The sequence below is a fragment of the Montipora capricornis genome, chromosome 9 (assembly GCF_036669925.1).
Source record: "Montipora capricornis isolate CH-2021 chromosome 9, ASM3666992v2, whole genome shotgun sequence".
NCBI lineage: Eukaryota > Metazoa > Cnidaria > Anthozoa > Scleractinia > Acroporidae > Montipora > Montipora capricornis.
The window spans coordinates 39,223,516-39,238,515 of NC_090891.1; the positions used below are offsets into that span (position 1 = coordinate 39,223,516).

At 41.4% G+C, this 15,000-nt stretch overlaps 1 protein-coding gene across 1 annotated transcript; it reads right to left on the reverse strand.

Annotated features, from left to right (window-relative positions):
* Positions 1-4,893: 4,893 nt before the first annotated feature.
* Positions 4,894-11,689, reverse strand: LOC138015440 (uncharacterized). The gene is made up of 5 exons (XM_068862508.1): positions 11,432-11,689; positions 9,722-9,874; positions 7,712-7,813; positions 6,205-6,376; positions 4,894-5,166 (listed from the first exon to the last, which is right to left on the reverse strand). The coding sequence occupies exons 1-5, from the start codon at positions 11,492-11,494 to the stop codon at positions 5,042-5,044; spliced, it is 615 nt and encodes a 204-aa protein (XP_068718609.1). The 5' UTR covers positions 11,495-11,689; the 3' UTR covers positions 4,894-5,041.
* Between the last annotated feature and the right edge of the window lie 3,311 nt (positions 11,690-15,000).

Genomic DNA, 15,000 nt, shown 5'->3' on the forward strand with positions numbered 1-15,000 from the left:
ACCGAGAGTGAGGTCATTACAGGCAAATCTCAGACCGAGGCTTTGATGTATTGACCGAGCGATAGCGAGGTCAATATATCAAGGCCGAGGTCTAAGATTTCCCTATAATGACCGAACGTGCGAGGTTAATAAGTCATTTATTATTTGGCCTTTTTTTTGCTCAGTTTTGGCCTGTTCTTCGTCCTTTGGATAATAAAACTCGCTCTTGCTGTGGCTTTCTTCGTCGCTATGATACTAAAGAAGTATCTGCATGCTAGGTTTTCTTTCAATTATTGAAAATATAGTTGAATTTTGTCCATATTTTTTGTTGTTTTCGCCCACACGCTCGTAGCGTTTAGTCTCAACTTAAAAAGAGCCGTCGAGCCGAGAAAAATTGTCATAATGCCCGGCCATTACAAGAAAATCTTGCCCGCTCAGAAGCCAATCAGAGCGCTCGTACTATTGTAGCCATTTAATAATGTACTTTAACGTCATTTTCTTCGTGTTCTCAACAAATTCCTTTATTCGGGAAGTGGGGTAGCACATGCGTTAATTTCCAATATTTTGAAATTCTGCCCCCTCTTTCACATTAATTTACCTTTACTGGGAAGCAAAATTCCCTTCAAATCGCGTTAATTTCAAATACGTTAATTAACACGACCGTTTTCCTATAATAAGGTATTCACTTGATTATGATATCCCCGCATGTTACTCCAAATGCCGCATTTTATCCCAATTGCCAGGGTAAAATGTGTAAAATCGTAAATGGTTTGAACCCCAGGAGTCAAGTGATTTGTGTAACGTCAGTAGATACTATGGGAACTCCGGTCGAAGATGTCATGGGTCAACTTATGCGTGGTGTTATTGGTAGACTGTCAGTTTAGCCTAAATGCAACCTACAATTACATCTATTGTAATCTATCTACGACCGTAGTTCTCATAGTATCTACTGACGTTCCACAAATCACTGGACTCTGAAGATGACTTCCGCTCAGGCCCGGGTTGCTCGAAGCATGGTTAGCGCTAACCAGCATTAAATATCATGGAAACATATTGGTTTCGATACTTCTTAACCAACGGTTTGCGCTAACCAGGTTTCGAGCAACCGGCCTCAGGTTGTCGAAACGTTAGTCAATGTCATCTCAAACAGTCCTTCTCAGGACTACACTCCTCGGACGATCGTACTTTACTTAATTACAAAATCTGTAAGTAGGACACTTGTGGGTAAAAGGCTTAATCTTGAGTGTTAAGGCCGAGACACACCAGGCGACAAGTCGCAGCGACGGGTCTCTGCGACAAGTCACTTCGTGTGTACTACTTGCAAAAACAAGTCACTGCGACACGACACCTTTTCGGTGCACACGTAGTGATCTCGTATGAGGGGGAATGTGACCTAGTTTTCTAATTCAATATGGCGGACCGTATGACGCTGTCTCATTGGTTCATTTACGTTTTGTCGCAGCGACTTGTTGCCGGAAGTGTAAACACGGTGCGACAACGCTGCTTTCGCTAATTTTGTCGCTGCAATCAATCACACGAATTCAAACTGGTTTTTTTGTTGCTAAGATCAATCACACGAAGAGAAACTGGTTCTATTTCGTGCAACTGATCGCAGCGACAATGATTTTCACAAAATTAACGGCGTCACACGAGGCGATTTTTCCCCGCGACGTGTCGCAGCGACTTATCGCCTAGTGTGTTCCGTCCTTTAACAACAAACAAGACAGCGTCTTAGGGAAAAAGTAGGTTAAGTTCGCACTGCAGACAGCTTTCAAACACTCATTTAGGACAAATCTATGCAAAATCCTGATGTTTTTGGCTGTAATGGTTTTTTATCGTAATGCCTCATACTTGAGGAGGCAGCGTGTCCAAATGGTTAGGGCGCTTGCTTTTAGATTGGAAGATTTAGATTTAGAAGTTCCCGGGTTCAAGACCTGTGCTGACCACTCACTGAATTTTCCCCTGGTAGTCCTTGGTTCTACTTCTTAGCTGCACTTGTTTGCCTTCGGCCAGTTGGGATTTTTTACAGTTGATGTTGTTCTTCTGTTCTGTGGTTTCGATCATTGTGTTATGTTGGCCCTAAAAAGCCCCTATGGGGAGTGATCAGTTAAGTTTATATTGTATTGTATGATCCAACTATATTAGTTATTACTGGGTTGCCCTATGGCAAACCCAGTCGGAAAATAGGTAGATTTCCGGTTTTTTTTTAGTATTTTTTTTCCGTGTCGGTAAAAGTCTTGCCTGTCACTCCCCTGGTAAGTGGTGTCTTTGTGCAGAGAGCCTTCTGCGCGTATTTTCTTAGGATCGAGAGGGTAGTGGAACTGCGTAGATTTCTCTGGTGGACAGTAGAATCATTAACTTAGCCTGCAATGGCGTCGAAAGTCATGTAACGCGAATGGCGTTTTAGTGGATCCTTAAACAAAATATACCCTTATGGAGTTCAGTAATGGAAAGTCAGTTGGATAAACTAGGCAGGAATCTCAAAAGCAACGAGTACTGGACTTCGACAACAATCTATCGCCCGTCGAGACGAAATCAAAATGAGCTGTATTTACCTGAAGTACATGGTAATTTGACACGATTGTGTTTCTTGTCTTCACGCACGCAATGAAATAGGAACAGGTTTTCGCCTCTAAGAGCAAATATGTTGTTTGTTTCAATAAATTTTTCGCTGGAAAAGGATTCTGTGGTATTTTCTGCCTTTGTGAATTATAGTATCATGTTGTGTATTGAATTTTCGAGCTCAAGGTTGAAATGTGATATGGGAGAAGTTTTTTAGTATTGCTCTGTAAGCTGGAAGGGTTCACAGGCCTGTTGGAAGCGTGCTTGAGTTTCAACAAAATGAGCCCCAAAATCAGTGAAGAATTGTGACGCAGTTGAATAATAACGTAGCTGCTATTTCCAAAATGATGGAATTACCTGGTGATAAATAACGTCGTACGCGTCTTGGAGAGTAATTTTGACTTTGCATAAACAAGACTTGGGCGATTATGATCTTTGTTTTGACTTCGCTCATTTCATTGTCAAACTTTATAACACTTGACAGAAAAAGAAACTTACAAAAACCCGGTATCTTGCCATCATTTGACACAGATACTTCACTGTTTGGCGAGTAAACATGCCGCGGTAACTTCATCACGGCGCCCGCTGAATTCCGGCGATGTCACTTTCGATTTTGCGATTTATTTGTGTAGCCAAAACGTACAATAACAAAATTGAACGTTGCAAAAATCCCCCAAAATGTTTGTCGCTGATCGTAACTTTTTATATTCTATATTCACGGTCCAAAATAAATGTTGTTTTCATGTCGTAAATATGTTATTCTCGAGCGATCGTCCTGGAAACTTCCTTCTGCTCTATCTAAAAACTGTGTATCAATATTTATTTACTTTTGCATCAATATTTGTTTTTGCATAAAGCAAGCTAACAAAATCTGTACCTTGCTGAGTTCGCATTTGTTAGCGTTAATAGTATTTTCGGTCCGATGCTTCTGTTTTATGAGGAGTATATTATTTTGGTCTCCCATCCAAACACTAACCCCGCCCAACAGGGATAACTTCAGTGAACTTCGGTATTACAAAGCTGTCAGATGCTCAGAGGGCACGCTTAAACTTGTGGTGAAAAGAAGTTTATCAACATGTCAGCCCAGAAGCCAATGTTTCTCACTTCCCATTTATTTTCTCCAATCGTTCTGGGTTCAGTACTTTGCTAGTAACCACATGTCTTCTCAGACTATTTACCCAAGACTTCTACCATGGCACTACAATGATAGACAATACCAAAACAGTATCGTGCACTGTTAGAGCTACATATTACGCAAGGACAGGTCTGTTTCGTCGTACGAACGTGTGAGGACCTGTGAGCCAAAGGGCCTCCTCTGGTATGACTTCTTAATGACCCCCCAACTTGAAAAAAATTGTTTGGAACAGTGCACGTACCACAGGCCACCCAGAGTACCCTCACGGAGGGTCTAGTTGTACAAAAAACGCAAAAAACAAGGTCAAATATTCCACGATGTTGTACAGTTGTTATTTGTACACTTGGTTATTGTACAGTAGAGAACTGATTTGACTAGTTTACTTGCTGATGTTGCCCTAACCTGCGATCATGACCTCCCTCTTTAAAATCGTCCAAAAAAATTCGCCTGATCGCAGGTTAATGTTGCCCCGCACGCACAAATCTGTAACGTTCTCGGTTTACAGTTCGTTTGCTAAGAATTTAGCACTCAAAAAAGTTGGATGATAAATAGCTTATTCGATGTTGCGGTGCGAGTATTGCTGAGTATTTCTACTCGTTGTTTGTATTTTGACTCGCCCTAGCTGGCTCGTCAAACTATAGCACTACCCATAAAAATACTCAGCAATACTACTTCGCCAAAACATCAAATAAGATATATTGTATTGTATCACAAGCACCTGACCTTGAAGCATGTAACTTGCAACCCCTTTCCTTGGAACAAAGCTGGGGATTTTAGGAAACTAATAGACCAATTTCAATATATTAAAATTCAGGCATCATCTCGAGGCTCTGTGGAATAAACATAAGAATTTGTATGAGTTTATTCCCCAGAGCCTCGAGATGATGCCTTTTGTTTCGGACTGAACTTTAATATATCGAAATTGGTCTATTTTATGCCCAAATATGAATGAAAAGAAGATGACAGCTGCACGCGCTGGAAAATACACGAGCTAGGTTACGCCCAAATAGGGAAAATTTTAAACTCAAAAAAGCCCCAGCTCTGAACCCGAGTTGAACGGTTCAAGGTCATGATCTCCTGATTGTATCGTATACTTTTGACCAGAAGGCACAGTGCAGTGTTATCTGCCAGAGAGAAATCTTAAAGTGTAACTCTTACGGGTGAACGGGTAAGGAAACAGGTGAAATAGCTTTAAAACCCACACAGTACAGTCTATGTGATGCTCTTTATTTTGTTTCTTACACCAGTAAATGAAGAAATCAGTTGTCTACAATATTGTTTTTCCTTTGCTTAGTGCTGATACATGATGCGTTGGAAAATTTGAAAGATTCGCATGATAAATGTGCAGTACAACGAAGTCCTGCCTCAAGCGCAAGCTTCAGGGCACGTTTCTGTTCTTTTACACTTGCTACAGTCCCCAGGACACTCGTTGGAACAAATGAGGTATTCATTGCAAACATCTCCAGTGCAGGACCGTCGATGAAGGTCACCTTGGGGTTAAGCATATTATATTGGTTAGATATACTACTTTAAATTAAATCTGTTGTTGTGGAACGCGAGAGATCTTGAAGCCACGAGAAGGCTGGGGCAGGGAAAAGGGCTTCCCCCGCTTTAATCGCCTCGTGTCTTCGCCGCTTAGTTTTTCGGCTTTGCCGATTCTTCCTTCGCTCAGACAACGCAAGCTACACAGCCTAACTATACATACTTGGCTGTACTTCTTATCAATGATAATCAATCGTTACTATTTTAAGGCCACTAGCTCTTCCATCATCATTTGGACCCAACCTTGAAGACCAAAGAAACTAAAGGTCTTTTTTGGACCCGTACAAAAAGGACACAAAGACATAAATAAGGGGGTTGTTTTAGTCTTTTTCTCCCTGAAACTTATTACATAAGTGGCATGTTGAAGACTCCCCTTCTCAAGTAGACAGGGAGGCTGTCCAGTTGTTTGGGCGCTTGCCTTGAGATCCGGAGATCCCGGGTTCAAGACCCGCTCGGACCACTCGTTGATTTTGATCCTGATAGTCCCTGGTTCAACTTCCCTGCTGCACTCGTAAAAAGCCAACTGGTTTGCCTCCGGCCATCTGGGATTCTTAACAGTTATTGTTGTTGTCATTCTGTCATTTCCTTTCTTGTTTCATTGGTCGTGAAAAGCCCCTGTGGGAGAAGTGGTCAATTAAGTATGTATGTCCGTAAGTAGCGCTCGCACAATGTTGGTTTTGTAAGAGTGCGAAAAACCGGAGAATCCAGAGGAAACCCTCTCGGAGCAGAGTAAAGAACCAAGTCCAGAATCGAACTCAGGCCACATTGCTGGGAGACGAGTGCAATCAACACTTCACCATCCCTGTCCCCCTAAAATAAACTACCGTGGAGACATTTAAGATTAGGGCACACCACATGACTTTTATCATACAGTACCTTCATTTCATTATAACGCAAATATCCTGCAAATACCTGTCACTGAACCCAGAGTGAAATATTACCCTGTCATCCTGTCAATAAGTCAATAATTCTTCTTTTTTAATCACCTGGTGTAGTGAATGATGATACCTCCACTTCTTTGGCGAGAAAAATTGGCAACATTCTACAGGCTTTTTTCATGGCACGAGGAAGGCGAGATCTTCTATGAAACCGCTCCCCTGTCACCATGGTGACGTTAACAGACTTGGCATTTGAGGAATCAATGTAAACAAATTTCCTCTAAAAAGAAACGGCCATTGACTTTAATGTTTGTTTAAAACAAATTCATCGCTATTTTTGTAACTTGGAATTCTAGCTTTAGTCATTCCTTCTCTTCGGCCGCAGTTGTCGAGAAAGTGAAAACAGGAATTCATACATAGGGTAAAAGCAAATTCTCTCCAGCAGCACTCTGTCGTGAGCGTGGTTGTAAATCAAAGCAAATTGGGTCGAGACATCCTGCTCGAAAGTAATGTCTGTTGCAGCAATTTTCCCCCAAATGAACGGGGAGCGTTGAGTGGCATCCCAAAAACGGCTACTGAAGCAGGAAATCCACAAATAGTCGAAAGCAATTACGCTTCGCTTTGGGATTGGCTTCAAACCTCGCGTCAGTTTTTTCAATATGATAAGCAGAGGATAGACCATGGCCAATGGCGGAGTAACTACAGAATATCCCATATCCGAGTTGCTGTATGCCTTAGTTTCAAGGCGAGTCCTGGTGCACAACCATTCAAATGTAAATGAGTTGCGTATTCTTATGCAAATCAAACTCATTTCCCTTACAATAGTTGAGCACCAAGACTCAATTCGAAATCGAGACTGACAGCAACTCGGAAATGGCCCATTCGGGGCCACCAAATGCAAATTAAAAGGACGCTTCTGAAGAACGAAGATACTTATTAGGCAGGTTCATACTAGGGACGATATAAGGCTTTAAGTATGCTCGCGTTCTACTTTCCACTTTGAATACGGGTAAAGTCTGCTTACGAGTCTAGAAGTTCTATCAGGCCGGCGCTTATCTCCGGTTTCTGTAGCATGAAGCGACTAGGAGTATTTCTACTCCCCCCTGGATGGGATGCCAGTCCATCGCAGGGTTACCCCTGGCATTAAATTCGTCGGTACCCATTTATACACCTGGGTGGAGAGAGGCACCATGGCAGTAAAGTGTCTTTGAATACGACCCGGATTTATTTTACTTGAAGTACCTTATTTTGTAACCTTAGAAGGGAGGTTTCCTGAGAGAAGCCGAAGTACGATCTCAAGTCTAGTTTTATCCCCCTTGAAGTTGTACTTTAGCGCTGCTCACTGAGATCAAACACATCTCAAGTTGACTTGAGTTTCCGTGGCACTCATGGCCAACTTGGACTCCAGTTTGAAATCCCAGGCTATTATTATGGAATGACATGGAGAAAAGTAGCCCAGTATTTTGGTAATTTAATCACTTGCAACGCGTGATAAGCACTTGCAACGCGTGTTTGTGAAAATTGGTTGTAAATTGGTTAATTGTCTTGGCCTTTTTGCGAATGATTAGTTCTTCAGCTTTGTCACTCGATGGAGAAAAAAAAACTGCTTTCGTACCCTGTTAAAGGCCCTTATCAACTTCCTGGGGCTCAGCAAATCTGGATCCAGCGTTGAAAGGTAACACTTTTGTTGTCCTGGCAAAACGGTCATTGTTAAGTTCTAAAATAAAGAAGAAAAGTGGTTGGTCAAAATAAGAGACTATCGCTTGACTGTCAAAAGCATAGAAAAAGACAGCTTCAATCCAAACAAGACATCTTCACTTCATGTTTTAAGTTCAAGTTTTATACTGTAGTCGTAACAATAATGACATGTACCCTCACGAATTTATTGCGAACGCGCATAATTTCAACCAAGGAAGAAAGTCCATTAAATAACATCAGAAACTCATAAGGGTTGAAACGTGTAACGGCCCCTTGTATGCTGAGAAGCAAGCTTCCGAATATTCAATTTGCTAAGTACCATATTTGGAACAACAACAGCGAGGGGTTTCCAAATATGGTACTTAGCACTGAAACATTCAACCAATCAGTTCGCACTGAATATTCGGAAGCTGTGAACGCGCGTTACACGTTTCAACCCTGATGGGTTTCTGATAACATTTAATTATTCCAACAGAGGAGTTGGAGCCATTCTCATCCCCAGAGCCCACCGTTTTTTTTTTTTCGCCGACAACGTGACCTAATAGCCCTTATTCGCGATAGCCGCCATGTTGGTTTTTAAATTGTCATGAAAATTAGCCATGTTATGCTGGTGAGAGGGGGGCGGGGGGGGGGGGGCTGCAAACAATGGTATAAAGGCAAATTGCGGAAAATCGGCTCGTCGAAATATTGAATTGTCATTGCTAAAAGTACATTTTAGAATTTAGAAATAATTACCTTTTATAATAATTTTATATCTTTTTATTGCCTCCGACATTTTGACTGTTTACTTCATTATCTGCTCATTTTTCACTAAAAAAACATCGAAGTAACTTGTGTAAACATTCTATTTTACTGCTTAGGTGATAACCATTCAATGAACGTGAAACAAATCATCTGTTTTGCTATAACCACTCGAACTTGTGTTGTTTGCCCCCTCAGAAATGTGTAGCTAATTTGCATGATAATAGCAAATCTAACATGGCGGCTATCGTAAATAAGGTCTGTAGTCTGAGTTCGTAGTTCGAGTTTACGAGATTGGACTGGACCTAGCATGGAATGAGGGTCATATTTGTGGAATCGTTTCAGCTGCTCATTGTTTGTTTACCACGTACCAAAACTAGATCGGGATGTTAATGTCATACGTATTTCGGTTTTCCGGACCAGAAAATTTCCGAAATTTTCCGCGGAAGGTGTTAAAACATATTCCAAAAATTTCAATGGGAATTTCACAAGGGAAAGTATGTTCCATTTTCTTTCTCCAGGTAATCTGAGTCTCTCAGTAAATTTGAAAGAACTTTTGCGAATTTTAGACGCTGCTCTGAATGCTGCTCTCTCTGAATGGAATTTTACCATGCGGGATTTGAACAAGACGGGAACGAACCCGGCTGTTTCTGCTTGTAAAAGGTAAACATCAGGACCCGGTTGTTCGAAAGGCGATTAACTTAATCAAGGATTAGCGTAAACTTTTGTTTTATGTTTTCAACTATTGGTGAAGGCTTCTAATGTAAAGCTTTACCGAATAACAGCCTTGAAAAGCATTTGGAAGTAGAGAATAAAAGTCCTTTGTTTTTCAACTTTTTAACTTGAGATTAGCGTTAATCGGCTTTTGAACAACTGGCTGCAGTTAATTATTTCCCCAGACGTAGCCTCCATTTCATACATGATCCAGCTCAATCGTTTGAATATTAACCTAGTCTATTGCGGTGAATGTTAAAACTTCTCCGAGCGACACGTATATTTGGAAAATCTGGACTTGGGAAGAAGTGCTTACATGTACGTTAACCCTGGCTTATCATACAAATTGCTGAATACTGAAGCTTTTGCACAGTTTCCTTACAGACGTTACATCTCTTTAGAGCTCGACAGTTTGTTTTCAGCCAAGCTTCAAGAAAGTTATGTTGAAAAGCAACAAAACTTACTGATTTACCTTGCGAAAATCATTAATGATTTCAGCCTCAACCAAATCTCCACTTTGAGGAACGTGGAATGTTACGGTCATTTGCTTTATGTCGATGCTGATTTTCTCATCAAAAACGTTGTCAAAATCAGTCACTTGAACGGTGAAATTCACCGGGAATCCCTAGGGACGGGTAAATAAACGTAATTTGCTTAGTACCCTGAAATGTTGAGCGTAATGAATCATTTGTTGATTAACATGTATCCCTTTACTCAGGAACTGTCATCATTCATCATTGAAAAGGGAGCTTGAGAGAGCTTCGGAAACACTGTTCATTTGGCATGCTAGGGGAATGACATTTCTCTGATTATCTTCCATAGCAAACAACGGCAGATTTTTACAGGAGACCTGAGCTGGAAGTGCTGCCTTCAACTTTCAGTGGTTTTACATCTCCAGTTCGTTAGACCTTCAACTTTCAACTTTTCACGACTCTTCTTCCTAAACCTTGTGCGATGTGAACACACACTTTTCGTAAAGAGTAAGAATTGCCGCGGGTGTTATGGTGTGATCTATTACGAGGCCAAGACATCCATGCACAACCTAACATGAGAAGCCACTGATGCGCATTTGACATTCATTACCATTTCGCCTTGATCGCTAAACAAGCAACTAAAGAAACATGAGAAGGGTTATAGGGCTACCATCCCTTTCCCTCCGAGGTCCAAGGATCTCATTCTTTTCGAACAGATCATTTGTTGTCTGTGCCCTGTCACTTGTTTGGAGAGGGCATGTCAATGCGCAACGGAGCCAACGACCTTTCGTCTGCCCGTTGCAAGCGATTCGTAGGCCGAAATACTAGGGAGTTCAAGGGTGCTTTCCATTAAGCCAAAATTTTTGGAAATTTCGGGCTGAAGTCAAATGGAAGGGTCCGTTTAGGTTCGGTCCGACCGGAATATTTGGGACCACCTCTGGAAGTGGTCCTCTTTGACCTGTCGGTCCGGTCCGACCGAAACGTGCCTTTCCATTTACAAAAATTCTCGTTTCCAGTCCAGTTTCACTGTGATGTAACCGAAATTTCGGTCGAAACGTAAATGGAACGCTTCGGTCCGGTTGGAAATTTACTTTTGATGAAAAATGTCGTTCCATTTTTTCTTGGTTAGTTCCACTGGTCTCGGACCTGATGTCAGGCATAATGTAAAGCACCCCAAGATCAACGACGCGCCGGCAACTAAAACGTCACAAATTTTGCATATTTAATGAGCAAAAACAATAGCTTAGCACGCTCTGCACGTGCATTTTTCATTTTTGTACATTTCTTTCACGTTTTTGGCAACTCTGCAACGTGAAGTGACCAATATTCAAGTTTTACGGAGAACGTGACCACAGGGCAGCGAATTTGAATTTCCTGTCGCGTCTTCAACACCGCACCTCCTAATTCTGTTCCTGGAAAGTTGCGCTAGTTTTTAGAAGTTAGACCAACCGACATACTGACGAAAAAGATTAACAAACGTGAGCTTGCAATTTAAAATGACGTTTTCGTTACCGTCGCGTCGTAGATCTTAAATTCCGTACTGACATCTGCAAGATCATGATTTTAATTCCTATTCCGTCTTTTTTGTTTATACAAGGATTGATCGATCGCAAGGAAAGGCGTTGTGCATGGACCGTGTCCCTTGTGAATTCAACGAGTCCTGGCGAATCAAAGTCCAACTAAACATTTAAAATTGCAGAACCTCTTACTTGCAACTTCCAGACAATTTGTAACATCACGAATGTCATCAAAAGAAGCTCCTTTCTCTTCATGGTTCTGGTGAGATTCGATGCACGGTCTCAGTTCTAAATCGACTCGATTCACGGGAACTTCAAACCCGTCTTTAACTCTTACGAGGGTTTGCCTAAATGCACCGCACAGCGTCAGTAGTTTCGACTTTATACCATTGTGAATGTCTCTTGTATGAATAGCCCTCTTTAATTTCGCAACTAGATCAATCGATCATAGAAGCACGTCCCGTTATAACAATAGTGGTCCGAAATCGAAATCCCGAGGTGCTCGTCGTCTCGCTTAGAGATGTTTGTTTCGTATTTTGGGTCTCACTTGGGGTGTTCTGGGCAAAACACAATCATATGTAGCCGTGAAGGTCTCCTTGAGGGTTGCGTGCGAAGAAATATGAAAGTGTATATTTACACCTTCATATTTCCTCACGTAGGTGAAAGTATTAGATGATAATGGCTGCCAACATTAAAAGTCACTGCATTTTTTATTTCTCTGTGTTTTAATATGGTCTCTTGTAGGTGTCGAAAAAAGCCTCGGCCACGCCCAGATTGGTGTACTTCTCCCATTAGGGGTTTAATTTCCGACGAGCATTTCTCCCCTTTTTATTGGTTTCACTGCAACATTACTTCATGGCATCAACTTGTACAATATTGTTGAATGAAAATGCTGGAAATCTGATATCCGTAGTTCCGTTTTTAATAAAATGTGAGTAACCTTATTATGGGAAATTTACCGCTTCGTGAAATTAATGGGTATGTGAAAAATTTGCGTTAATTTAAGTCGTGTTAATTTGTGTTGACATTAATTTCTGCGCTGTTAATTTTAATTAAATCGCGCATTAATTTCGGCCACCTTAATTACCGTTATTCTCTCCCCCACCAAATCTGTGACACACTCCAGAGATTCTTGACACCTAACCCAAACAGTAGATTTTATTCGCACACTTTATTTCACATCAATCTTTCACATTAGTAGATCAGATTTGCATACCACTTATTAACCGAGAGTGAGGTCATTACAGGCAAATCTCAGACCCAGGCTTTGATGTATTGACCGAGCGATAGCGAGGTCAATATGTCGATATGTGTGTCAATATGTCCTTTTGATAATAAAACTCGCTCTTGCTGTGGCTTTCTTCGTCGCTCATACTAAAGAAGTACCTGTATGCTAGGTTTTCTGTCAATTATTGAAAATATAGTTGTACTTTGTCCATATTTTTGGTTGTTTTCGCCTACACGCTCGTAGCTTTTAGTCTCAACTCAAAAAAAGCCGTCGAGCCGAGAAAAATTTTCATAATGCACCGGTCATTGCAAGAAAATCTTGCCCGCTCAGAAGCCAATCAGAGCGCGCGTACTATTGTAGCCATTTAATAATGTAATTTAACGTCATTTTCTTCGTGTTCTCAACAAATTCCTTTATTCGGGAAGTGGGGTAGCACATGCGTTAATTTCCAATATTTTGAAATTCTGCCCCCTCTTTCACATTAATTTACCTTTACTGGGAAGCAAAATTCCCTTCAAATCGCGTTAATTTCAAATATGTTAATTAACACGACCGTTAATTTCGTATAATAAGGTATTCACTTGATTGTGATATCCCCGCATGTTACTCCAAATGCCGCATGTTATCCCAATTACCAGGGTAAAATTTGTAAAATCGTAAATGGTTTGAACCCCAGGAGTTGTATCATAATTAAGTAAAATACGATCGTCCGGGTGAGTGTAGTCCTTAGAAGGACTGTTTGAGATGACATTGACTAACGTTTCGACAACCTGAGCGGAAGTCATCTTCAGAGTCAAGTAATTTGTGTGACGTCAGTAGATACTATGGGAACTCCGGTCGAAGATGTCATTGGTCAACTTATGCGTGATGTTATTGGTAGACTGTCAGTTGAGCCTAAATTGAACCTACAATTCAATCTACATAGGCTAAACTGACAATCGACCAAAAACTTCACGCATACGTTGACCAATGACATCAACGACCGGAGTTCTCATAGTACCTACTGACGTTACACAAATCACTTGAATCTGAAGATGAGGCCCGGGTTGCTCGAAGCATGGTTAGCGCTAACCAGCATTAAATATCGTTGAAACATATTGGTTTCGATACCTCTTAACTAACGGTTTGAGCTAACCAGGTTTCGAGCAACCGGCCTCAGGTTGTCGAAACGTCAGTCAATGTCATCTCAAAATGTCCTTCTTAGGACTACATTCACTGGGACGATCGTACTTTACATAATTATAAAATCTGTAAGTAGGACACTTGTGGTTAATCTTGAGTGTTAAGGCCGAGACACACCAGGCGACAAGTCGCAGCGACGGGTCTCTGCGAGAAGTCACTTCGTGTTTACTTCTTGCAAAACAAGTCACTGCGACACGACGCCTTTTCAGTGCACACGCAGTGATCTCGTATGAGGGGGAATGTGAACTAGTTTTCTAATTCAATATGGCGGACCGTATGACGCTGTCTCATTGGTTCATTTACGTTTTGTCGCAGCGACTTGTTGCCGGAAGTGTACACACGGTACGACAACGCTGCTTTCGCTAATTTTGTCACTGCAATCAATCACACGAATTCAAACTGGTTTTTTTTGTCGCTGCGATCAATCACGCGAAGACCAACTGGTTTTCTTTTGTGCAACTGATCGCAGCGACAATGATTTTCACAAAATTAAGGCCGGGACACACTAGGCGACAAGTCGCAGCGACATGTCTCTGCGACAAGACACCTGTTCGGAGCACACGCAGTGATCTCGTATGAGGGGGAATGTGAACTAGTTTTCTAATTCAATATGGCTGACCATATGACGCTCTCTCATTGGTTCATTTATATTTTGTCGAAGCGACTTGTTGCCGGAAGTGTTCACACAATGCGACAACGCTGCTTTCGCTAATTTTGTCGCTGCGATAAGTCGCACGAATTCAAACTGGTTTGAATTCGTGCGACTGATCGCAGCGACAATGATTTTCATGAAATTAACCGTGTCACACAAGGCGATTTGTTGCGGCGACTTGTCCCCGCGACGTGTCGCAGCGACTTATCGCCTATTGTGTCCCGGCCTTTAACAACAAACAAGACAGCGTCTTAGGGAAAAAGTAGGTTAAGTTCGCACTGCAAACAGCTTTCAAACACTCATTTAGGACAATTCTATGCAAAATCCTGATGTTTTTGGCTGTAATGGTTTTTTATCGTAATGCATCATACTTGAGGAGGCAGCGTGACCACAAAACGAGTACAAATATTCCACGATGTTGTACAGTTAGTTATTTGTACACTTGGTTTTTGTACAGTAGAGAACTGGTTTGACTAGTTTAGTTGCTGATGTTGCCCTAAACTGCGGTCATGACCTCCCTCTTTAAAATCGTCTAAAAAAATTCGTCTGATCGCAGGTTTTATGTTGCCCCGCACGCACAAATCTGTCACGTTATCGGTTTACAGTTCATTTGCTAAGAATTTAGTACGCAAAAAAGTTGGAAAATAAATAGCTTAGTAGATGTTATGGTGCGTAGTATCGCTGAGTATTTCTACTCGT